This window comes from Myxine glutinosa, chromosome 1 (genome assembly GCF_964187855.1).
Source record: "Myxine glutinosa chromosome 1, kmMyxGlut1.1, whole genome shotgun sequence".
In the NCBI taxonomy this organism is placed as follows: Eukaryota; Metazoa; Chordata; class Myxini; order Myxiniformes; family Myxinidae; genus Myxine; species Myxine glutinosa.
Genome location: NC_136261.1, coordinates 366,055,452 through 366,081,446, shown reverse-complemented (window position 1 = coordinate 366,081,446; position 25,995 = coordinate 366,055,452). Strand labels below are relative to the sequence as shown.

General features: G+C 47.8%; 1 protein-coding gene across 13 annotated transcripts in view; it reads left to right on the top strand.

Annotated features, from left to right (window-relative positions):
• LOC137416224 (uncharacterized) overlaps positions 1-25,995 on the top strand; it is a 178,136-nt gene that overhangs the window by 66,500 nt on the left and 85,641 nt on the right. For 10 of the 13 annotated variants that reach the window (XM_068101752.2, XM_078770042.1, XM_078770039.1 and 7 more), the window contains exon 3: positions 1,490-1,645. In XM_068101752.2, the coding sequence (XP_067957853.2) occupies positions 1,490-1,645 (156 nt within the window). The remainder of the gene's footprint in view (positions 1-1,489; positions 1,646-25,995) is intronic. The other 3 variants (XM_078770045.1, XM_078770044.1, XM_078770041.1) reach the window with 1 other exon arrangement.

Below are 25,995 nucleotides of genomic sequence, written 5' to 3'. Positions count from 1 at the left end.
GAGAAGGGTCCAAGCAGATGGTTCCAGGCTCCGGGTCCGCCGCGAAGAATGGCAGGCAGCTGGTGTCGTTGGCGCGCGACTGGACCTTATAATTATGCGGGGGACTGGGATGCCGCGTACGTAATATTCGTGCCAACTCTCTCGCGCCCAACGTTCGTCTCAGAGGGTACCCTCGCGCAGGTCGCTCCAACAACGTGACAATTGAGCGCTCCCCGCGCAGTTTGTTCACAATCGGCATCCCCCGGCGCAGTCCGTCATCAATGGCCTCCCCTCGCGCATCTCCGTGAGAGGGCTTGGCGCTTGCGCTTTTATAACCCACTTAGAAATCAAGCCGCGCTTCATCGAGCCACGCCTATTAACGAGCTCACCTCAGCCCTCGTTGGCTGGTGGGGGCTTACCGGCCATGCCCTGGTGGTGAGTTGACGTGGCCACACCTCGTTCTTGCCGCCCCGCCCCCTTCTTCTCCAAGCCTGACCTCGTGTTCAATGGCGGCTGAGCCAGGCAGCGAATGCTATTGGCAAGCCCAGGAACACAATTTGGAGGAAGGCTACGCCGCAATATGAATTGACAAGGGGGCCTACTCTTATTTAATTAATACAACGCAGATTCAACTATTGGGAACATATCCTTACCTGAAACACATACTAATGAAATAACTAAAGAAGAAGCCTATGGTGTGTGCTACGTGTTGCTCGTGGCCTAACTAGGGTGCGATCTATTAACTTTACAAAGGTAATATTTACAAGTATTTACGAGTGAAGGGTTCTCAAAACCGCAACAACATGTACACATATTACACACACGCACACACAAACACACACAACGGAGGTGGATACTTTGAGACCTGTTAGGTCTCCGTTCCATCTCCTGAAACCCACCCACGTGTGGAGATAGCAGCCAACAACAACTTACACACATACATACATATACAGACACACACACACACACATGGAGGTGGATAATTTGAGACCTGAGAGGACTCTGTTCCACCTTCTGAAACCCACATACGGAGACAACAATCAACGAGACAAACACTTAACACAGCCACTGAGCTTGGGGGAAGTGCGGTCACTGCCGTCACTTCCTGGGTTACTCTGGGCACCAGAGAAATCACAACAATGGCACCGCCTTTCTCACCGTACTCAGCGGGGCATTACCCCAGGAGTTTTTTTTCCTCCTCCCTATGGATGCCAACCAATGGGGATTGGCCATACTCTATCTTTTTCAAGAAAAAAAAGCAGCACGTGCCATTTTTCAAGTCTTTGGTGTGACTCAAACAGGTCCAAACCGGATGGATGTTTTTTCGGAGACACCGTCTCCTTACTGGATGGCCGTTGGCTCCCTTTGCCAAGTGTTGCATATAATATGTATAGTACAGTATATAATATATATATATCTCCCCACCCCTACTCCCTAACTTCCATGTGACAAATATTTGTATTGGAATTCACGATTTCATTTCTGTCAACTCTGAGATCTGTGTTTCCAGGCAGCTTTGTAGTTCTACATGAAAGTGCTAAACTGCTTCCTGCAGTTGATTGTGGAAAGAACTGTGACAAGACGGAAGAATTTGAATTCCTGGAGATCAAAGTGGAGGATCTGCAGTCCGATGGCCCTGAAGAGGAAGCAAGAGACCCAGAGGATGGTAAGTGATGGAAACTGAATGAAACCGAGAAAGGAATATTTCTCGCAATACGCCATTTATTTATTTATTAAATGTGGGATTATTTCTTCTGCTCAAAATGTCAGTTTCTCATGCCGAACATAGGGCACTTTTTTATCAATGTACAAGTGGGGCATGCAGATAATTGTGTGGGTGCATCCTACATGCAGACATAATCAATATTGGCTTGATGCTGGTACGTTGAAGGTGGGGTGAGGGGGAGGGGGGATCCATAGCTAGATTGTGGTAAGAATTTAGTATGGACAATGGCATCGAGTATCTTCGGCCAGAGATTCTCAACCGGTGGGTCGCAAGGCGCAACCTAGTGGTCCGCGAAGATCATACCAACCTGAGAAGGCAGGTTATTTGTTTTCCTCATGCAAAAAAGTTATATTAATGCTATTGTATTAATTTGTGATTAGAATGATGCTGTTTGGAATGAAAATATAGAGAGGTTGAGTTTAAAGGAGAATTGGGGGATGACGTGAGGGTTTCCACCCGACATCCGCGGTTTCGGTATTTGCAATTTCGCCATTGACTGTATTTGGTTGATCGAATGTACTTCCAGGACGGAGAACGTCTCAGGCGTCTGGTCTTCACATAAAAAGGCTAGCTGCTGTATTTTACTTTTTCTGTATTTTATTTTGGCAAACATGGACCACTTCCTGAAAAGAAAAACCGATGATTGTGGCGAGACTTCAGGAGTTGCTAAAAAGGTGGTGAAATGCATGGTCAGAAAATATGATCCCGAATATATTGTTGCGGATCTCGCCGCCGGCCTTTTCCCCTTACCAAGGGGGGATTAGTCCCCTCGTCTTTGACTGGCCGACAGGACCCGGGACCTATGACGTCCTTCTCGGACAGCGCGAAATAGGGTCGTAGGACTAGAATCACTATTAACTAATTACTCGCGCTGCCCAGAAACGAGGAAATAAGCCCCGCACGAATCACACGTGCTGAGATGCCGAGCGGTGCGTACCGTATCCGTGCGTTTAGTTGGTGAACCCGGTTCTAGCGATCTTACTCGTACCACGCTTAGCCAATGGAGAAATCGCACAGGCGATCTAATTGGGAAGAAAGGAATAACAGGATTTATTTACACTATTTACAATGATTCCAGAAAAGAGGACACAGTGCAGCCTTAAAAACAGTCTTAACTTAATCCCCAGGACAAACGGGCCCGTCTCACACACAGACACACTCACACGGGGTTTGCAGCTGCAGGATGATGTTCGCCACGTCCGGGGATGGCTCTCGTGCAGCTCCCTCCGGCCTCCGGTTCGTCCCGTGCAGATGGTAAGTCGAGGGGCAGGAGCTCTCCGCGTGTCGTTTGGCGCACACGGGATAATACGGGGCGAACGGTAGGGTCTGGGCTCTGGCGGTTGGCAGTTAACACTGGCGGCTATTGCCACGTTCACTCGCGTGGCTGAATCGGCGATATTCGCCACCGGCACGTCTGGCTGCCTTTCCTTCGGGGCGTACGTAATACTGAGATATAGCGCAATGCTGAGATATAGCAATGCCTCCAAAACGAGCGCTGCGAATTACGTTCTTCACAGTCCTCTTGCGTGCGCTCTCCCCTTGCCAGTTCTCTCGTGCCAATCAGTCCTCCTCGTTCTCCCTCGTGCTCTCTGTAACAATTCCTGACCGAGACCTCTTATCACGCCCTTTTCCAACAAGTCCTGTGCAAGGGCTTTGTGCAAAGACTTTTATAGGCACGCCCCGCGAACCTTCTAGCACTCACTAGACGCGCCTTACCACGCCCTGTCACGCCATGCCGTTAGAGCCCTGGTTGGTTGGTCGCCCTTACCGTCATCGCCTCTGACGCGCTGCCTTGACGCCGCCCCACCCCGACCCCGCGCTCCTCCCTCTTAGGCCTACCTCGTGTTACTCGACTAGTGAGAGAGCAAAGGGCAGCAAATGCTGCTGGCAGCTAAAGCGTAATAAATGCTGCGGGTAGCCAAAGCGTAACAAACTGAGGGATCAGCCAAATGGGGGCGTGGGATCAATTATGCCCATAGAAGTGGAACTTGGAGGGTGGACGTAAAATGAAAGGGACCTAAACTCATGTCTTTACACAACGCAGATATTACTAGGGGAAATGGCCTATACTTACACATACCTTCTAGCACTCACTTGAGATCACGGCGAGGTCACGTCTTTTCGAAGCTGCTCCATGCGCTCACGCTTTCGAAGCTAAGTGATATTTCTCAATCATGTTTTTCTCGAGACTGTATCTATCTTTCGGTGTATGTACCTATAGCGTATCTTTTGGAAAATTTTCGGTGCTAATTTTTCGTACATGTATACACAATCGTCGGTTAATGGTATCGAGTATTCTGCGGCCTAGTACTCGTAGGCTTGGACTACCGTACCGTCTCCGACCTTGTGGTTTGTTTTTCTCTCAGCGATTCGTCGAATGCGCTGAAATTATTTTCGTTCACTGTTTCGTCCCAGTCGTTCACCCCGTACCTCCTTGTTTAATATCTGTACTCACAAAAAAAAAAAAAAAAAAAAAAAAAAACCCCAAAAAAAGATTTCCTTCCCAGGTCTTATTCGTTTATTTGTTCTTTTTGTTCGTTCGTTCTTCGGTCGCGATCACGCGGTTAGAAATGTATAATCTCTCCCCTGAACAACTATTTTCTCTCATATATTATAACACCCTTTTCTTCTTTTCCTACAAAAGGATGCTTTCGTCTTGCTCACCAAATCTATTCATTCCAAAAAATATATATAATACCATCTCTTACAGTTCCTCCTTTCTACATTCCCTAAACTATCCAGAACTCCATCCCTCCTCCAGTGTCCTCAAACGTATTTTTGACTCGAAGGTCTCAAACTCATTTTGCAAAAAATGTTCGTTTCCCATGAATCGTACACTTTTCAAAATCCAATCTCACCCCTCCCCTCCAAATCCTCCCCATCACCCATCCCTTTCAAATCTCCCCCCTTGCCCCTTCCCTCCCCTCCCTCCTAAACTCCCCCCACACCCCTCCCCTCTAAGACTCTCCCTCGCTCCTCCCCTCCTAGACTCCCCTCTCACCCCTCCTCCTCAAAGCATCCTCCCTGCTTCTTCCTCCTTCCAACTTTCACCTTCATCTCCCCAAACCTTCTGCCTTGCTCTTCCCCCTCCTCAAATAACACCTCACTGTGCCTCACCCAATCTCCATCAAACCTTTTGTCCGCCCCATTCTTCCCTTTCTCCAAGCTATTCTGAAATCTCTGACACACCTTCAACAGCTCTCCCTACCTCTTCCTCCTCTTCCACGTCTTACCCTACCCCTCCCCCCCCCTGTTCTGGACCCGATGCTCCCCCTTCCTCTTCATTAACGGTATGGACCTCAAACATCCGGGGCCTTCGCTCAAACTTGACTGACCTCTCCATACAGGTTGCTTCTGACAAACCAGATGTGATCTGCTTAACAGAAACTTTCCTCCTTCATGATGTCTCTGATGCCTTGGTATCTCTCCCAGGTTACTCCCTCCTCCGGTATGATAGACCTGAGCCTCGTCCTGGAGGTGGGGTTGCTATCTTTATAAAAAACTCTCTTCCTCACTCGCCCTCCACTGCCCTCTCTCCACCTCACCCCCAGGAATACCTTTGGCTACGGCTTCCCCTTCGCTCCCACCTTTTGTTCATATGTGTGTTGTACCGTCCACCAATCAGCGATGACTCCATCTACATCTCACTGTCTGATAATATGGACCAACTTCTATCTACCCATCCCAACTCTCTCTTCCTCATATGTGGTGATTTCAATTGTCACCATGCCAGTTGGCTGGGTGTGGGTACCTCTCTCACCAGCCATGGCTCTTCAGCAAAGGACTTCTGCGACTCACTGGGACTGACACAATCTGTCAATTTCCCGACCCGGATCTCAGTCAACGGAGCATCTTCTCTTCTGGATTTGGTTATGACAAACTTCCCTGAAAATGTCTGCTGCTCTTCTTCTGCTCCAATCGGCTCATCTGATCATGTGCTTGTCAAAGTGGACATCTCTCTGACCATTCTCAGAGAGCCTCCTCAGCGTCGACGAGTCTGGCATTTCACTCAGGCCAACTGGCACGGTCTTCAAGCAGCCATCAATCATCTGGACTGGTCTCCCATCTCTACCGCCTCTGACATCAACTCATCCTGGGAATTCTTTCAAAGTAAATTGCTCTCTCTCATGCACAGATTTATACCATCTCGTCTTCAGTTGTCATACCCTTCCTCCCGTCCATGGTACACGGAATCTTGTGGTGAAGCTGTTGCCCAGAAACAACTTGCCTTCGTCTCCTGGAAAGCAAATCCAACGGAAGGAAATCTCATTTCCTTTCACAAACCCCGAAACAAGTGTGTGTCCACCCTCAGGAGAGCCAGGAAACAATATCTCACCATTCTCAAGACCGAACTCTCTTATCTGTCTCCCTCTTCCAAATCCTGGTGGCGTCTGGTCAAATCTGTTTCTGGTGTTTGTTCCCCCTCCATCCCCTCCCTCACCTCAAACGGCTTAACGGCTGACTCCGCACGTGAAAAAGCTGAATGCCTCAACTCTGTGTTTGCCTCTAAATCTTGTGTCCCAAACCCATCCCTCTCTGTACCCACCGTACCCAGTCGTACCCAGCTGCTCCTGGACTCTGTGTCCTTTCCTCCTGACAAGGTGGAAAAGTTTCTGTCAACCCTCGACTCTGATTCTGCAACTGGTCCTGACGGCATCACCCCACGGGTCCTAAAATCATGTTCTTCTGCACTTTCACTCCCTCTTTCTGTTCTCTTCACCCTCTCTTTTGCTCAAGGTCATCTGCCATCTGCTTGGAAATCAGCCAACATCACCGCTTTGCACAAAAAAGGTGCAAAAGCAGATCCCAGCAACTACAGACCAATCAGCCTTCTCCCAATTATCAGCAAAGTCATGGAATCCATCATTGCTTCAGATATTAAATCTTTCCTCTTCTCCAATGGCTTGATCTCTGATCATCAATTTGGTTTCAGACCTGGTCACTCTACTCTGGACATGCTGCTTCTGCTTTCTCAACAATGGATGGAGGTCCTCAACGCCAAACAGGAAATTAGAGCTGTCTCCCTTGACATTTCACGTGCCTTCGATACGGTCTGGCACCCTGCTCTGCTCTCCAAACTCTCCTCCTTTGGTATCCATGGAAATCTCCACGCATGGCTGGCGGACTTCCTCTCTGGTCGTAGTCAACGTGTGGCCCTGAATGGGTTTCTCTCATCTCCTCTTCCTGTTCAGGCTGGAGTTCCCCAAGGTAGTGTTGTGGGCCCTGTGCTTTTTCTGGTCTTCATCAATGATCTCTCTGACTCTCTTGAAAATCCTCTCTATCTCTTTGCTGACGACTCTACTCTCTGTCGCTCCATTCCTCATCCCTCAGATCGGCAGTCTGCAGCCTCCTCACTCTCTGCAGACCTGGACAAAATCACAGACTGGTCAAACAAGTGGAACATGTCTTTCAATCCTGACAAATCTCACACTCTTACAATGTCTCTCCGAAAGGACCGACTGGACAACCCTCCCATCTACTTTCTCAACAATCCTCTCCAAGAAGTTCTGTCGCTCAAGCTTTTGGGTCTCACTATCTGCCATGATCTTTCTTGGGAAAACCACATTTCCAAGCTGGCCTCCAAAGCCAGTCGCCGACTGGGCATCCTCCGTCGTGCGAAGTCCTTCCTTGGCACACCTGAGCTCCTCACCACATACAAGGCTTTCATCCGCAGCTCAATGGAATACTGTTCCCCCCTCTGGGCTGGTGCTCCTGCCTCACACCTTGCTCGGCTTCACGCTGTTGAGGCCAAAGCTTTCAGAATCATTGGAATCTCTTGCGATGTAGTCAACGCCGAGGGCCTTTCACTCACTCACCGCAGGCAGGTTGGTGGTCTTTCTGTCTTCTACCGACTCCTCTCCGGCCTTGCTCCCCCAGCTCTCTCTGTGCTCTGTCCCCCCAATATTCCTTCAGGTCGCACAAGATCTGCCTGCAACCCTCTTCTGGTTAAACTGCCAAAGTCTAGGCTCTCTGCTCACCTTCACTCTTTCATTCCCCTTTTCTCCCGCCTCTGGAACAAACTCCCCCACTCCCTTCAATCCCACTCCTCCCTCCAGGTCTTTAAAACAGCTGTTCACCACCATCTCTTATCTTCCCCCATCGAAAACCTTGATCTTTTCTACCCCCGGTAATTCACCCCAGAGTCCTTGCAGTGTTCATATGTTTTAATCCTCTCCCACCTCCCCCCAAGTCCTCCCGATGTCCCTGCTCTCAAATGTTGTGTTTGTGTCCTTCCCCCTCTCTTTTGTGTCCTTCCCCCTCTCTCCCCATCTTGTCTACCGCTCCCCTTGTTTTTTGTGTTTTGTGTGTCGGTTTGTCTTTTTGTGTGATTAATGTTAGCTCTTTCACGAGCCTCGATCTTGTATACAAAAAAAAAAAAAAAAAAAAAAAAAAAAAAATACTATGACATGACTAATACTACAAGGTGGCCTTCGTGTTACTCGTGGACTAACTATGGGGGGCAACCCTTTAACCTTTAATGATCAATATGTGCAAATATCAAAACCGTAGCACTGCCCCCCTCCTTTGCCAGACTCGTTCCCGAGTCGAACCCACACAGGTGAGAACGACCTGTTTTGAGAAAGGTTCGGGACTACTCTTTAAATTACGTGTGACACTTAGATGTGGTTCCCCTCTACATTTAACCTAACACCCTGTGTGTGACAGTTTTACAACACTAAATATGTCCCACAAAACTGCATTTTGTACTAACTAACAGACTCACACCCACAGCTAACCGAATTGCGGAATGAATTCTCAAACTAAACATAGAGCCGGTGGGGAGCATGTTATTTACAACACTAACTAATTATTTACATCTCTATAACCCAGGACCTGTTCTTTTGTGGAAAGAAATTTGGAGGGGAGAAACAACAATGCACCAATACACCAATACACAAAAATGCACAAAAATGCACAATCGCTATTTCCATTGTCATATTTGCTGCTTGGCTGCTGCTTGGCTGCATCTTCTTGCTTCCTGCTTCGTCTTCTGTGTGCCATAATAAAAACTTGAAGGTCTTCTTTCCTGACACACCAAAGTATAAATGCACAAACCGTCTCCGTTTTTATTTATCAGCAGGGCCAATCCTATGGTCCATCTGCATGACATCGACGCCACTTCGAACCAGTGGTCCGCAGGTGCAAGGTAACGTTTGCAGCAAACGTCTGCTCAGCAAAGATGCCAGGCCACAGAACGTGTGGTCCATAAGGTGCATTGGTGCAGCAAAATGTAGCAGGCGCGCCGCACAAGTGTAGCCAGGCGTCGCTGCACAGTTCAGGGTTCCTGCACACCCCTCCAAAAAATGGGTCCATGGGTGGGGAGGAAGACAAAGCACAGTTAGCAGAGGAAAGGGCGCAAAGGTACACACAAGGCAATGCAACATGAGGGGCGCAGGAGAGCGAGCAGAGAAAGCTCGTCCCTAACCGTTCGTAACCCCCCCCCCCCCCCCATGTCAGCCTACACTACCCTTGCCCCTCCCTGTATTTACACTTTACAAATTCGTCTCTACGTATTGTCTCCCATATCCCCCTCTAAACCAAATTCGTCGTCCAATCCCTCCCAAGAAGGAAGAGATGGAATTACCACAATGTCACACTCACGTCATGATGCGTCTTTACCATCCAAATCGTTCACAAAACCTGGTGCGGAGTTCCGTCTCCCTGGTGAGTGGATGTGGATGGTGCGAAGAGATTTCTCATCCTAACTATACTCTAATAACATTAACTCAGTTGCACTACCCGGGGTCTTGCCCTGCCAATCGGCATCTTTAAACTATGTGGTTCTAAAAACCAATTCCCATTGACCCACCCTGTGGTGCCATCCAATTTTGGGTCTCACTCCCCAATTTTTCACCACTGTGCCTTCGCACAATTTCGGGGCTGGGTCGTGTGGCTCCACTAGCAGGTCCAACTACCTGCGCACCCCCGCCACTGAAGTCGCCACCCGAGCTTACCTTGCTCCTTGCGACTACCCTAAATCGGGGAAGGCCCCTCCTCGCTCTCTCACCCCTCTGATGCCCTCTCTGGCATTGGGCTACCCGGGTCCTCTCCTCGGATCCTCGGGCCCCACTGAACACTACTCTGATTGGCTCCCAGAGCCTACCTGCGGCCTCACCTGGCCGACATACTACCAGTAGCAGAGTGCCCCAATAACCATACGCACCAACAAAGCCCACACGCCCAGCCATTTCCACAGACTCATGCACCCATCTAAGCACTTCATTGCCACTACCTGCACCACAGGTGTCAATATCCAACAATTTACCTAAACCCTCTACCTAACTTTTAAACTACCCTCCCCGGGTATTCGTGACGGGGTCCATCTTCCCCCATTCACTCCTTTGCACCATGCATTCCACACCACTCATTCTACACCATTCATTCCACACACCAAGTCCTCTTGCACACTTCTTGTGCTCACATTCTCTTTCCATACACTCCAACACAATTCCACTTGTCCTCAATACACCACTCATACACTACCTCTGGTCATTCCTGACCAATGCCTCATTTGCGCAAGTTCATCCATACACACAATTTCATTCAATTCCTCATTTGTGCCTCAATCTCAAGCTCATACACACAGCATCATATAACTAGCTACTTCCCTCTAACACTCGTGCTTTCCCGTCTTCCCTTACACTAAGCACTGCCTCGTCATTATCATCCATCTAATCTCGTTACGTCCCCTCTACCTGTACCAAAGTCACTACTTAACTCTCATTCTCCTATTGTCATTTACTAAATCCCTAACAATATCCTCGCCCGCTCTCGGCTAGTTTACACTGCCATCCCCATAATCTATAGCTCATGTGCCCCAATGAATGGTAAAGCTACCATTCGCCAACGCCATTACTATTAGTGCACTACTCTCGAGCCTCTCCGTGCGGTAATACATTTCCATCACAGCTCGGCTTCGCAAAGCCGAGCAATGCATGCGGGTGGTTGGTCTCCTGTTGGTTGGGTCCATCCGGCATTTTCGATTCAGGGGAGGAGGCATGCTTGGGCCAAGGTTCCAGGTGCCATCTCTGCGCGGAGCCTTTCGGTCCCCGGCGCGATGGCCCAACCTCCCCCGGTCGGAGCACCGCGCCGGCCAGGGGGCGAAGCTCCAACCTCTCCTACCCCCCCCCCCCCCCTCGAACCGTTCCGTTTGCCTCTTTCGCCAAGGCGCGGCACCGACCATACAGGGCGGGGCCCGGCATGAATCGTGCACGCCGCGGCGGCAACGATCCCCGCCGGCACCCGCAGCACACAACGCACACCACGCCCCGAGAGCTCGCGTCGGCTATACGTCACCCTAACCGCTAACCCCCCGGTCTGGGTCGATGCTTGAGTCGCATTCTCACACCCACAAGCGACCCGCTCCTTATTCGCACTCCGAGGTGCTCCAGCGCCTCCCATACACTCCCTACATTTTGTTACCGCACGCTCTTGTGCATTCTCTTCCCTCGCACACTCAGGTGCACACCACTCAGTCGCACTCACGCCGCTCGCACACTCCACTATCATACACCCTCGTGCACATCCTGGCACTCTCCTACCACTCGCACACTCCGTTACACACTTCTCTTCCACGCACTCCTCTCATGCTCTCTCTCTCTCTCTCTCTCTCTCTCTCTCTCTCTCTCTGTCTCTCTGTCTCTCTGTCTCTCTGTCTCTCTGTCTCTCTGTCTCTCTCTCTCTCTCTCTCTCTCTCTCTCTCTCTCTCTCTCTCTCTCTCTCTCTCGTTACATCCTCTGTAACACCCACGGGTGTGCACTCCTGCACACACCCAATCAGCACACACTTACCCACGGGTGTGCAATCTCCTGTTGCACACCCAATCACGCACTCTGGTGTGCACTCCCGCACACTCTCTACAACACGCTCCGGTGTGCATTCTCACACACTCTCTTCGGCCATCGCGCACACTGTTTCACACTGTTTCACAATCTTCCCACATACACTCCGTTATGCATTCGCTCTCACTCTCGGTAACACACTCACCCGTTACACACTCGCGCTTCGGTGCCGTTCGCACACGCGCGCCATTCACCTTCACACATCACACCACGGACCTTCCACGAGCGCCCGGGTGACGTCGGGATCCCAAGTGCGCGAAAAAACTTTTTGCGCCAAACACTTTCACGCCATACACGCTCCTACTCACCTTCGGGACCCTTTTCCGCAGCAGCACCTGCAAACTCTCATTGGGGTTAGACAGTACGACATCACGATGTGAACACGGACTTTGAGTACATTCCAACTTTCCTTCTCCCGTGATTCACTTTCTAATTCTGCCGTCTCTTCAGCCCCAATTTCCATTATAATTTCTTTTTCTTTATTAAGCTCGATGACCTCTGGTGCGCATAAAATTTTCTCTCCTAATTCGGCGGCCATCTGCTTTCCCATACCCCGAGTCGCGATTTCTACCCCGGTCCACTTGGCTGTGCTCTGCCCAAGCTCGCTTTCCACGCGTTCCTCACACCACGCTACCCCGTCGCGTACCAATGTGACTTTCCCGCTCGACCTGTGCCTTATGTCTTTCCCCATCTCTTTTATTTGGCCACCTATTCTGTTTCCAAACCCTTTTATTTCCCGGGTGGATATGTCCCCCATTTCCTTCAATTGATCACCAATTTTTTCTATGTCCCGGGTGGATTTGTCCCCCCAATTCTTTCAATTGGCCACCCATTTTGTTTTCCAACCGCTCACTCCGAGCATCCATCTTATGCTCTGACTCTACCATATAGGCCCTCATGTGCCATGAAGGTGTCCATATAGGATTGCATATCCATAACCCCCACTTGCGCGGTGGGCGTGGCCCTCGCCGCCATTTGCGAGGCGCCGCCATTTTCTACTCCTGCTACCGGCCCCATGTCAATCATTATAATGAATGAATGAATGAATGATCGTTTTAAGGCCATTTTTCTCCGCTAGAGCGGGGGTTAGCCTTGCGGGCCCCATCACAATCATGGTTCCCTGTTTGAGGCAATGTTTTTTTTTTTATGGCCGGATGCCCTTCTTGACGCCAAATGTCCTCCTCTATTTCTCTCAATTCTTCCCGGGGGTCCTGGGTCATCGATCCTAACTCCTCATCTATCTCCTCATTTACCCCCACCGGCATCCGACCGTCTTGGCTAGCCATGGCACGAATTTAATTTAGATGTTACAAAACTAAATTTCGGTCGCTCGTAATTTTCGAGTGCGTTAAGCGCACTTCGGGTCCCAATCCCACTCCTGACACCAAATGTTGCGGATCTCCCCGCCGGCCTTTTCACCTTACCAAGGGGGGATTAGTCCCCTCGTCTTTGACTGGCCGACGGGACCCGGGACCTATGACGTCCTTCCCGGACAGCGCGAAATCGGGTCGTAGAACTAGAATCACTATTACCTAATTACTCGCGCTGCCCAGAAACGAGGAAATAAGCCCCGCACGAATCACGCGTGCTGAGACGCCGAGCGGTGCGTACACGCGATCCGTGCCGTTTAGTTCGTGAAACCGGTTCTAGCGATCTTACTCGTACCACGCTTAGCCAATGGAGAAATCGCACAGGTGATCGAATTGGGAAGAAAGGAATAACAGGATTTATTTACACTATTTACAATGATTCCAGAAAAGAGGACACAGTGCAGCCTTAAAAACAGTCTTAACTCAATGCCCAGGACAAACGGGCCCATCTCACACACAGACACACTCACACGGGGTTTGCAGCTGCAGGATGATGTTCGCCACATCCAGGGATGGCTCTCGTGCAGCTCCCTCCGGCCTCCGGTTCGTCCCGTGCAGATGGTAAGTCGAGGGGCAGGAGCTCTCCGCGTGTCGTTTGGCGCACACGGGATAATACGGGGCGAACGGTAGGGTCTGGGCTCTGGCGGTTGGCGGTTAACACTGGTGGCTATTGCTGCGTTCACTCGCGTGGCTGAATAGGCGATATTCACCTCCGGCGCGTCTGGCTGCCTTTCCTTCGGCGCGTACGTAATACTGAGATACAGCGCAATGCCTCCAAAACGAGTGCTGCGAATTACGTTCTTCACAGTCCTCTCGCGTGCGCTCTCTCCTTGCGAGTTATCTCGTGCCAATCAGTCCTCCTCGTTCTCCCTTGTGCTCTCTGCAACAAGTCCTGACCGAGACCTCTTATCACGCCGTTTTCCAACGAGTCATGTGCAAGGGCTTTGTGCAAAGACTTTTATAGGCACGCCCCGCGAACCTTCTCGCACTCACCAGACGCACCTTACCACGCCCTGTCACGCCATGCCGTTAGAGCCCTGGTTGGTTGGTCACCCTTACCGTCATCGTCTGACGCGCTGCCTTGACGCCGCCCCACCCCGACCCCGCGCTCCTCCCTCTTAGGCCTACCTCGTGTTACTCGACGAGTGAGCGAGCAAAGGGCAGCAAATGCTGCTGGCAGCCAAAGCGTAATAAATACTGCGGGTAGCCAAAGCGTAACAAACTGAGGGATCAGCCAAATGGGGCGTGGGATCAATTATGCCCATAGAGGTGGAACTTGGAGGGTGGACGTAAAATGAAAGGGACCTAAACTCATGTCTTTACACAATGCAGATATTACTAGGGGAAATGGCCTATACTTACACAGACTATGACATAACTAATACTACAAGGTGGCCTACGTGTTGCTCGTGGACTAACTATGGGGGGCAACCCTTTAACCTTTAATGATCAATATGTGCAAATCTCAAAACCGTAGCAATATCAAGTTTGGATTTACTGTGACAGGGAATTCAGCCAGAGTGCGCAATCAAGTTCCTGTTGCCGTTTCACCACATACTTTACCGTTCAAAAGTTTCAGAACACCTAAATTTTTCCAGTTTTTATTGAAATTTACGCAGTTTGATGTCTCAATGTACTCTGAAATTAAGCATAAAACAAATAAACAATTGGAGATAAAGAAAAGAAATCATAGAATCATTTTTTTAAACTAAATTTAATTAAAAATTTTGAATCGGCAAAGTAGCCACCTTTTGCAGATATAACCGCCGAACACACTCGTGGCATTCTTTCTACAATGGAAATCAAATATTGTTCGGGAAGTTCTTCCCAACATTGTTGCAGAAGTTCCCACAAATGTGTTGCACTTGTAGGTTGCTTTGCTTTCACCCTTCTGTCCAGTTCATCCCAAACCAGCTCGATGGGGTTTAAGTCTGGAGACTGTGCTGGCCATTCCATGATTTGAAGACTACCGTCTTGGTCTTTTCCTCGAAAGTAGTTTTGACATAGCCTGGAGGTGTGTTTAGGGTCATTATCTTGCTGTCGGATGAACCCCCTGACCAACTAGGCATATACCAGAGGGTATTGCATGGCTCTGCAAAATGCTGTGGATCTTCTTCCAGTCTTCAGTAGTCCACTGGCGGCAGTGCTTCATGGCCCAGGCAAGCCTCTTTTTCTTATTTTGCCATCTTAGCAATGGCTTTCTTACTGCCACTCGACCTGTCAAACCTGCAGCTCGAAGTCTTCTCTTCACAGGTGAAACTGACACTTGCTTACTTCGACCAGTGTTAAGCTGTGTTTTAAGCTGTTGTCCTGTGAGCCGCCGATCACGCAAGCTGTTGACTCTCAGAAACTTGTCTTCTGATTCTGTTGTGGCTTTGGGTCTGCCAGACCTCTTCCTGTCAGTTTCCTCCAGTTTCCAATATACTACTCCCTGCAGTGCAATATTGTCCAAATAATGCTTCAGAGGGTGCAATAACAGTCTGTTCTAATACTGCTTTGATACAGACAGGGGGTTTGTAATCAAGTAATCAGCAGAGGTTGGGACACCTGTAGGAATTGTTTGCATCAACTTTGAAGGCTTAATTTACTTACATTGCTGCAGAACAGCTGTCAGTTGTTAACCCATTACTTGTTCCTTGAAGAAGGCCTTTTTTTACAATATAACTGTGTAATTTACATTATTTTCCTGTTTTTGCTAACCTAAACGTTTTTCTTTTTTTTACCTCAAGCAGTTTACTGCTTACTTTTGTACCATTTAAGGTTATTAACTGGACGTTAAACTGTGTAAATTTCAATAAAAACTGGAAAAACTAGAACGGGCACTCGGTAGAGCGCATACCTTCGCCGCAGCTACTGTTCTGTACTTGGCATGGGAGTGTAGGGAACAGAACAACAAAAATACGATTTTGACCTTTTCGTGACCTTGACCTTGACCTTTGACCCGATTGCTCCCAAAATCTAATCAAATGTGTCCCGTATAATAACCAATCATCCCACCAAATTTCATGCAATTCGGTTGAATACTTTTTGAGTTATGCGATTAACATACACACACACACACAGACATACAAATAAATACACAGCGATCAAAACATAACCTTCCGCTTTTGCGAAGGTAATTAAGGTGTTCCAAAACTATTGACCGGTAGTATACCTGTGTGATTTAAGGTTTTCAATTGTGACTGGCACAAAATCAAAGACCAGGAATAAACTGAAACTAACTTTGAATGGTACTCTGTGAGTCGGCCTCTCACCCATCCCACCTCGGCCTGATCTGATTGGTTATTATTATATACTAGCAGAAGTACCCGGCGTTGCCGGGCGGGGGAGGGGGAGCGGAGGAGGGGGGAGGGGGAGGGAGGGGAGGAAGGGGTTGGGGAAGGGCAGGGGTGGAGGGGGAGGGGTGGGGGGAATGGGGGGGAAGAGGGAAAGGGGTCGGAGGGGGGAAGGGGAGGGGAGGATGGGGAAGGGGAGGGGATGAGGGGGAAGGGGAGGGGGGAAGGAGGGTGGAATGGGAGGGGGAGTACAGGGGGAGGGGAGAGGAGGGAAGGGGTGAGCGAGCTGCTCTGGCAAGGGCTGAGATTCAGTGTATAATGTTCCTCACTGAAATGCGCTGAGTTAAATATGAATAAAAAATATGGATCTCGTCATCAGAGGTCATTTTTAGGTAGGCCATGTCCTTCCCATGCCCAATGGCCATGTCTACGCCAAAAATCAAGTACGTGAGCGAGGATGGAACATCACGTGATCGCTCTGAGCGAATCGGCGAGCTGCTCTGGCACAGGCTGAGATTGTGTATAATGTTCCTCGCTGATATGCGCCAAGTTAAATATGAATAAAAAATATGGATCTCGTCATCAGAGGTCATTTTTACGTAGGCTATGTCCTTCCCAGGCCCAATGGCCATGTCTATGCCAAAAATCAAGTACGTGAGCCTCTCCGTTTAGGAGTCTTTCGGTAACACACACACACACACAAACTGTGTTTTATGTATATAGATTATTTAATCTATTGCAGCCGACAGCTACATATAACTAAGTTCAGAGCACCCTGTTTTTAAGTTTTTATCATTATTTATGATGTGGGCCCTGACCTTTTTGACACACAGTATATTCAAGTGGGCCTTGAGGTGCACTAGGTTGAGAACCCTGTCTTAGGCCATATGCACCCTTTGATTAGGCCATTAATATATAAAAAATAACCACCTTTAGAGGCCATTTTGCGGGGGTTGGCCTTTTTCGGGAACCGTGGTTGTTGTTGTTTTTTTGGTCCCCTTTTTGAAGCAATGTTTTACGGCCGGATGCCCTTCCTGACGCCAACCCTTTTTACCGCCTTTAACGACAAACGGGGAATTACCAGTGAACTGGTACTCAATTAGCCGACCTCGGAAGGATGACAGGCTGAGTCAACCCCCCTGGCGTTAATTCAGCGATCGACCGGGATTCGAACCCAGGATCCTAGGATCCTAAGCCGGCACCATAGCCGCTAGCCCAACACAAAGCATATTACTTCAGTGCAGTAGGTCCACATTAGCAGACCTATGAATGTGACAATATATTTGAAGTGGATTGTACTTGCATTCTATGAGCTGCTAAATAAATCGAGTAAATCAAGAATGAGTGATAAGAATGAGCTCTTTGTTTAAGTTTACAGGTCAGTATCATAATTTTTTTTATGCAAAAGTTTGAAAACAAAACTATTGTTCATTTTTATATGAGATGCGAAGCAATCCTGGTTTATATTCCTTGGACTGAAGTATTCACGATAACGGTTTTTCTTTTTAGAGCATCCCCACAGACCCACTAACTGCATACATCCATGGTAATCATACGCTGCGGACATATTACCCACTGGTACTCAAGTTTATTACCCATGAGGAATCAAACTCACTTAAAGGTCCTGGGTGTACGTACATCACCAACGGCTGCCAGAACCATGGCTCTGTTGCCCCACACAATTCCCACCACACCTTTTTGAGAGTCCCAAATCTCTTGCGATGTCTGCTTGGCTTTTCTTTCTAACTTTAATAGCCTTAATGATTTGCAATCTCGTTGCATTTTAATTGAGTGTGGGGTTGTCACCCCGTGCATCTGTAGTCCTAGAATGCACTGCGACACACTGTCTCATGATGAACAAATGAATGCACACCTGAGTCGACTTGTCCTGTCCGTTCATCTTCTAAGTTCTGCGCTCTGTGTGCATTTTTCGTTTGTGGTTGGTGCATGTTTTTTTCTCAACACCTTCTTTCGTGAACCACCCCTGTCTTTGTGTCAAATCCGAAACATTTCCGTGTATATATATATATATATATATATATATATATATATATATATATATATATATATATATATATATATATATATATATATATACAAAGATTTGCGGTTGGGAGTAAATCCAAATGACTCCATGGTAAGATCTCCAACCTTTAATTGAACAAACAATGACAACGTTTCGATTAACATGTGACAAAGCCAAACGCCTCCGTGAATCTTCCTCAAGAGTGATAAAATCATCTCAACATCCCCTTATATGCAAAGTGGCTGTCCAGCTTTGCCCACCCCACTTTGCATATACACCGCCCACTTTGCATTTAAGGGGGTGTTGAGATGATTTTATCACTCTTGAGGAAGCTTAACGGGGGCGTGTGGCTTTGTCACATGTTGTTAATCGAAACGTTGTCATTGTTTCTTCAATTAAAGGTTGGAGATCTTACCATGGAGTTATTTATTTATATATATATATATATATATATATTTTTTTTGTATACAAGATCGAGGCTCGTGAAAGAGCAAACATTAATCACACAAAAAGACAAACCGACACACAAAACACAAAAAACAAGGGGAGCGGCAGACAAGATGGGGAGAGAGGGGGAAGGACACAAAAGAGAGGGGGAAGAGGGGGAAGGACACAAACACAACATTTGAGAGCAGGGACATCGGGGAGGACTTGGGGGGAGGTGGGAGAGGAATAAAACATATGAACACTGCAAGGACTCTGGGGTGAATTACCGGGGGTAGAAAAGATCAAGGTTTTCGATGGGGGAAGATAAGAGATGGTGGTGAACAGCTGTTTTAAAGACCTGGAGGGAGGAGTGGGATTGAAGGGAGTGGGGGAGTTTGTTCCAGAGGCGGGAGAAAAGGGGAATGAAAGAGTGAAGGTGAGCAGAGAGCCTAGACTTTGGCAGTTTAACCATAAGAGGGTTGCAGGCAGATCTTGTGCGACCTGAAGGAATATTGGGGGGACAGAGCACAGAGAGAGCTGGGGGAGCAAGGCCGGAGAGGAGTCGGTAGAAGACAGAAAGACCACCAACCTGCCTGCGGTGAGTGAGTGAAAGGCCCTCGGTGTTGACTACATCGCAGGAGATTCCAATGATTCTGAAAGCTTTGGCCTCAACAGCGTGAAGCCGAGCAAGGTGTGAGGCAGGAGCACCAGCCCAGAGGGGGGAACAGTATTCCATTGAGCTGCGGATGAAAGCCTTGTACGTGGTGAGGAGCTCAGGTGTGCCAAGGAAGGACTTTGCACGACGGAGGATGCCCAGTCGGCGACTGGCTTTGGAGGCCAGCTTGGAAATGTGGTTTTCCCAAGAAAGATCATGGCAGATAGTGAGACCCAAAAGCTTGAGCGACAGAACTTCTTGGAGAGGATTGTTGAGAAAGTAGATGGGAGGGTTGTCCAGTCGGTCCTTTCGGAGAGACATTGTAAGAGTGTGAGATTTGTCAGGATTGAAAGACATGTTCCACTTGTTTGACCAGTCTGTGATTTTGTCCAGGTCTGCAGAGAGTGAGGAGGCTGCAGACTGCCGATCTGAGGGATGAGGAATGGAGCGACAGAGAGTAGAGTCGTCAGCAAAGAGATAGAGAGGATTTTCAAGAGAGTCAGAGAGATCATTGATGAAGACCAGAAAAAGCACAGGGCCCAGAACACTACCTTGGGGAACTCCAGCCTGAACAGGAAGAGGAGATGAGAGAAACCCATTCAGGGCCACACGTTGACTACGACCAGAGAGGAAGTCCGCCAGCCATGCTTGGAGATTTCCATGTATACCAAAGGAGGAGAGTTTGGTGAGCAGAGCAGGGTGCCAGACCGTATCGAAGGCACGTGAAATGTCAAGGGAGACAGCTCTAATTTCCTGTTTGGCGTTGAGGACCTCCATCCATTGTTGAGAAAGCAGAAGCAGCATGTCCAGAGTAGAGTGACCAGGTCTGAAACCAAATTGATGATCAGAGATCAAGCCATTGGAGAAGAGGAAAGATTTAATATCTGAAGCAATGATGGATTCCATGACTTTGCTGATAATTGGGAGAAGGCTGATTGGTCTGTAGTTGCTGGGATCTGTTTTTGCACCTTTTTTGTGCAAACCGGTGATGTTGGCTGATTTCCAAGCAGATGGCAGATGACCTTGAGCAAAAGAGAGGGTGAAGAGAACAGAAAGAGGGAGTGAAAGAGCAGAAGAACATGATTTTAGGACCCGTGGGCTGATGCCGTCAGGACCAGTTGCAGAATCAGAGTCGAGGGTTGACAGAAACTTTTCCACCTTGTCAGGAGGAAAGGACACAGAGTCCAGGAGCAGCTGGGTACGACTGGGTACGGTGGGTACAGAGAGGGATGGGTTTGGGACACAAGATTTAGAGGCAAACACAGAGTTGAGGCATTCAGCTTTTTCACGTGCGGAGTCAGCCGTTAAGCCGTTTGAGGTGAGGGAGGGGATGGAGGGGGAACAAACACCAGAAACAGATTTGACCAGACGCCACCAGGATTTGGAAGAGGGAGACAGATAAGAGAGTTCGGGTCTTGAGAATGGTGAGATATTGTTTCCTGGCTCTCCTGAGGGTGGACACACACTTGTTTCGGGCTTTGTGAAAGGAAATGAGATTTCCTTCCGTTGGATTTGCTTTCCAGGAGACGAAAGCAAGTTGTTTCAGGGCAACAGCCTCACCACAAGATTCCGTGTACCATGGACGGGAGGAAGGGTATGACAACTGAAGACGAGATGGTATAAATCTGTGCATGAGAGAGAGCAATTTACTTTGAACGAATTCCCAGGATGAGTTGATGTCAGAGGCGGTAGAGATGGGAGACCAGTCGTGAGTCCAGATGATTGATGGCTGCTTGAAGACCGTGCCAGTTGGCCTGAGTGAAATGCCAGACTCGTCGACGCTGAGGAGGCTCTCTGAGAATGGTCAGAGAGATGTCCACTTTGACAAGCACATGATCAGATGAGCCGATTGGAGCAGAAGAAGAGCAGCAGACATTTTCAGGGAAGTTTGTCATAACCAAATCCAGAAGAGAAGATGCTCCGTTGACTGAGATCCGGGTCGGGAAATTGACAGATTGTGTCAGTCCCAGTGAGTTGCAGAAGTCCTTTGCTGAAGAGCCATGGCTGGTGAGAGAGGTACCCACACCCAGCCAACTGGCATGGTGACAATTGAAATCACCACATATGAGGAAGAGAGAGTTGGGATGGGTAGATAGAAGTTGGTCCATATTATCAGACAGTGAGATGTAGATGGAGTCATCGCTGTTTGGTGGACGGTACAACACACATATGAACAAAAGGTGGGAGCGAAGGGGAAGCCGTAGCCAAAGGTATTCCTGGGGGTGAGGTGGAGAGAGGGCAGTGGAGGGCGAGTGAGGAAGAGAGTTTTTTATAAAGATAGCAACCCCACCTCCAGGACGAGGCTCAGGTCTATCATACCGGAGGAGGGAGTAACCTGGGAGAGATACCAAGGCATCAGAGACATCATGAAGGAGGAAAGTTTCTGTTAAGCAGATCACATCTGGTTTGTCAGAAGCAACCTGTATGGAGAGGTCAGTCAAGTTTGAGCGAAGGCCCCGGATGTTTGAGGTCCATACCGTTAATGAAGAGGAAGGGGGAGCATCGGGTCCAGAACAGGGGGGGGGAGGGGTAGGGTAAGATGTGGAAGAGGAGGAAGAGGTAGGGAGAGCTGTTGAAGGTGTGTCAGAGATTTCAGAGATTTCAGAATAGCTTGGAGAAACGGAAGAATGGGGTGGACAAAAGGTTTGATGGAGATTGGGTGAGGCACAGTGAGGTGTTGTTTGAGGAGGGGGAAGAGCGAGGCAGAAGGTTTGGGGAGATGAAGGTGAAAGTTGGAAGGGGGAAGAAGCAGGGAGGATGCTTTGAGGAGGAGGGGTGAGAGGGGAGTCTAGGAGGGGAGGAGCGAGGGAGAGTCTCGGAGGGGAGGGGTGTGGGGGGAGTTTAGGAGGGAGGGGAGGGAAGGGGCAAGGGGGGAGATTTGAAAGGGATGGGTGATGGGGAGGATTTGGAGGGGAGGGGTGAGATTGGATTTTGAAAAGTGTACGATTCATGGGAAACGAACATTTTTTGCAAAATGAGTTTGAGACCTTCGAGTCAAAAATACGTTTGAGGACACTGGAGGAGGGGTGGAGTTCTGGATAGTTTAGGGAATGTAGAAAGGAGGAACTGTAAGAGATGGTATTATATATATTTTTTGGAATGAATAGATTTGGTGAGCAAGACGAAAGCATCCTTTTGTAGGAAAAGAAGAAAAGGGTGTTATAATATATGAGAGAAAATAGTTGTTCAGGGGAGAGATTATACATTTCTAGCCGCGTGATCGCGAACGAAGAACGAACGAACAAAAAGAACAACAAATAAACGAATAAGACCTGGGAAGGAAATATTTTTTTGGGGGTTTTTTTTTTGTTTTTTGTGAGTACAGATATTAAACAAGGAGGTACGGGGTGAACGACTGGTACGAAACAGAGAACGAAAATAATTTCAGCGCATTCGATGAATCGCTGAGAGAAAAAAACCACAAGGTCGGAGACGGTACGGTAGTCTAAGCCTACGAGTACTAGGCCGCAGAATACTCGATACCATTAACCGACGATTGTGTATACATGTACGAAAAATTAGCACCGAAAATTTTCCAAAAGATACGCTATAGGTACACACACCGAAAGATAGATACAGTCTCGACAAAAACACGATTGTGATAGATCACTTAGCTTCGAGAGCGTGAGCGCATGGAGCAGCTTCGAAAAGACGTGACCTCGCCGTGATCTCGCGAGATTTCCTATATATCTATATCTATATATATATCTATATATATATATCAAACGGTGAATGCTAAAGCATGAAACCAATAAATTCCACATTCCTGTGCCTCCTGCAGTCGAACATCAAGCATGGACAGCAGGTTGGTGAAGGACTTCCACGAAAAACGTACCCGTTTGAGTGGTTCCATACCCACTACCCAGTCGATGGCGAATCTGCATATGCCGATCTGCGAATGTCACGCTCAGAGAGTAGAAACCGTCACGGAATTTCGTCATTCACTTGAACTCAATATCTCTGTTGTCATTCCAAACAGCATAACTCAAATCACAAATTAAATAGCATTAATATAAAAAATAAACTTTTACCAACATTCGTGAATGAATGAATGAATGATCGTTTTAAGGCCATTTTCCCCGCGAGAGCAGGGGTTAGCCTTGCGGGCCCCATGACAATCATGGTTCCCTGTTTGAGGCAATGTTTTTATGGCCGGATGCCCTTCCTGACGCCAACCCTTGGTCACGCTCTTAGGATGCGCAGGGATACGGTGTACCTATTCTAAATCGGGGTACACACCGTGATCATTCATCCCAGCAAGCTGGTACTCAATTTGCCGACCTCGGAAGGATGACAGGCTGAGTCAACCCCCCTGGCGTTAATTCAGCAATCGACCGGGATTCGAACCCAGGATCCTAGGATCCCAAGCCGGCACCCTAACCGCTAAGCCAACACCAGGCTATCAACATTCGTGACATAAACAAATATTTAAATACGGATGTGAAGTAGTTCCATACAGTTGGATGATATACAATTACGAATAAAAAATCGTAATTGTATTCACTAAATTCCAAACGTCATTCCAATCATAAATTGATACTTTAACAAAATACTGTTTTAAATGACGATTGTATTGGGATATTATCAAACCAGCTCATTGCCGTGATCTGTCCACTTCCGGATTTGCGGCAGGTTCGTATCGAGTTAATTTCCAAATCTTAATTTTAATGAGGATTTTTTGAAACTTCCTACCCACCTTGGAACATCCGCTGAGATCCCAAAGTGTTACACAGGAGGTTTGGCGGGGCCAGCCACACAACTGAGGGAGTAGTTTGGGGACGGACAGACACTCCTGTGATGTGTATATATATATATATATATATATATATATATATATATATATACACAAAGAATTAAGTTAAGCACCCCCCCCCCGTTTTTTTACAACCTCGCACATTACAAGTTTGTTGTCGTCAAAACAGTGTAATATACCCATGATATTGCTATATTTTCTGGAGAAGTGATATTATGGTCACATAAAAACATAACAATCATGCCGTTTTCAATATTTTATTCTGAATAATTTAAGGTGAAATTTTTTGGGAATTTTAGGCATATTTTCACCTCAATTTAAGTATGGAGCTATAGGTCCATCACGGACAGTGTGGATGACGTTTATGTTTTCTAACGTACAGTCATTGTTCTGAGAAGACCTCTAGCGATCTTTGCGTCAATAACGTGTGTAGGACCCACGTGATCGGATCACTGACTCAACCAATCACTTTTTTTCACTTTGATCACTCAATTTCATCAATGGATAATTGCTAATGTCATACCAATCATTATTTGTTCTCACATACCTTAGAATATATGCCAATGTATACATATACACAAATAATATATATTAGGGGGTGCTTACCTTAATTCGTTGTGTAGGGGTGCTTAACTTAATTCTTTGTGTATATATATATATATATATATATATATATATATATATATATATATATATATATACACATACATATATATATATACATATATATATATACATATATATATATATACATATATATATATACATATATATATATATATATATACATATATATATATATATATATATATATATATATATATATATATATATATATATATATATATATATATATATATATATATATATATATACACACATACATATTGTTACAGACGCGGTCTTTGGATGTTGGTTTACCGAGCGGTTTGGTATGACCACGTCTGCAACGTTTACCCGATTATACCCGAACGTTGACTAAGTCGCGCTATGCTAAATCAATTAAGGAAAAGACACACGGCTGGGAGAAATGACCTACGACACCAAGGGTACAGTTCTCGGAGGTTATAATTACAAGGTTGCGGAAGGTTTAGATTACAGGGACGAGAGGGACAGCATAGAAAGGTGGGCACTTAGACACGGGCTTATCTATCCCCAGACAGACCACAGATAAACGGGACAAAGACGGACTCACACAGGGATCGATGGCAAGGAAAGCGGGCAGTCGATGGCTCCAGGTGCACCTGGGCTCAGGGCAGGATCACGCACGGTCCAGTCCAAGAGATGCGGGGAGGTATTGCAGCGCTCGAGGGGTGGCTTCTTCTCTCTCCAAGCTCAGGGCGCATCTCCCTTCACTTCCGGAAGTCGCTCCGTGTATATCCGGTGGGGAGTGACACGCCCTCGGCTCGCTAGCTCCGCCCCAGATGGAATCGGTCCGCCGCTTCTGATTGGGTGCGGGGGGGGTTACCGGGGCTCCGCCCTTGACGGGGAGCTGACAGGCAGCCCCTTCGTGGTAACCCCGTCGGACGGAGCACATGGGCCATGGCAGCCGGAGTGAGGACGCGCACTCCCCGCGCCGCCCCCCCCGCTGTTGTTGTAGTTGGTGTTGCTGCTTCGTTGTTGTTGTTGTTGTTGAGGAAGAGATGCGGGGAGGTATTGGAAGGTCCTAAACTTCCTAACAGGTGCCATATAATCACATTCTGGTGCAACGAAGTGTCAGAATTAATGGAAACGAGTCCTTAACTGACATAGACTAAGAATAACTAGCAAGAGGTCTAGAGTTGTCTACGTGAGATGCGGTGGACCTGGGCACGACATTTAATGGGGGAAAAAGGGGGAGATCGGCCCTACTGAGTGTCGTTTACAGACAATGGGACTAGGGAATGGGGGATTGGGGATAGTTGGGGAGTGTTGGGGAAATAGGGGAATATTTACAAGCGGAT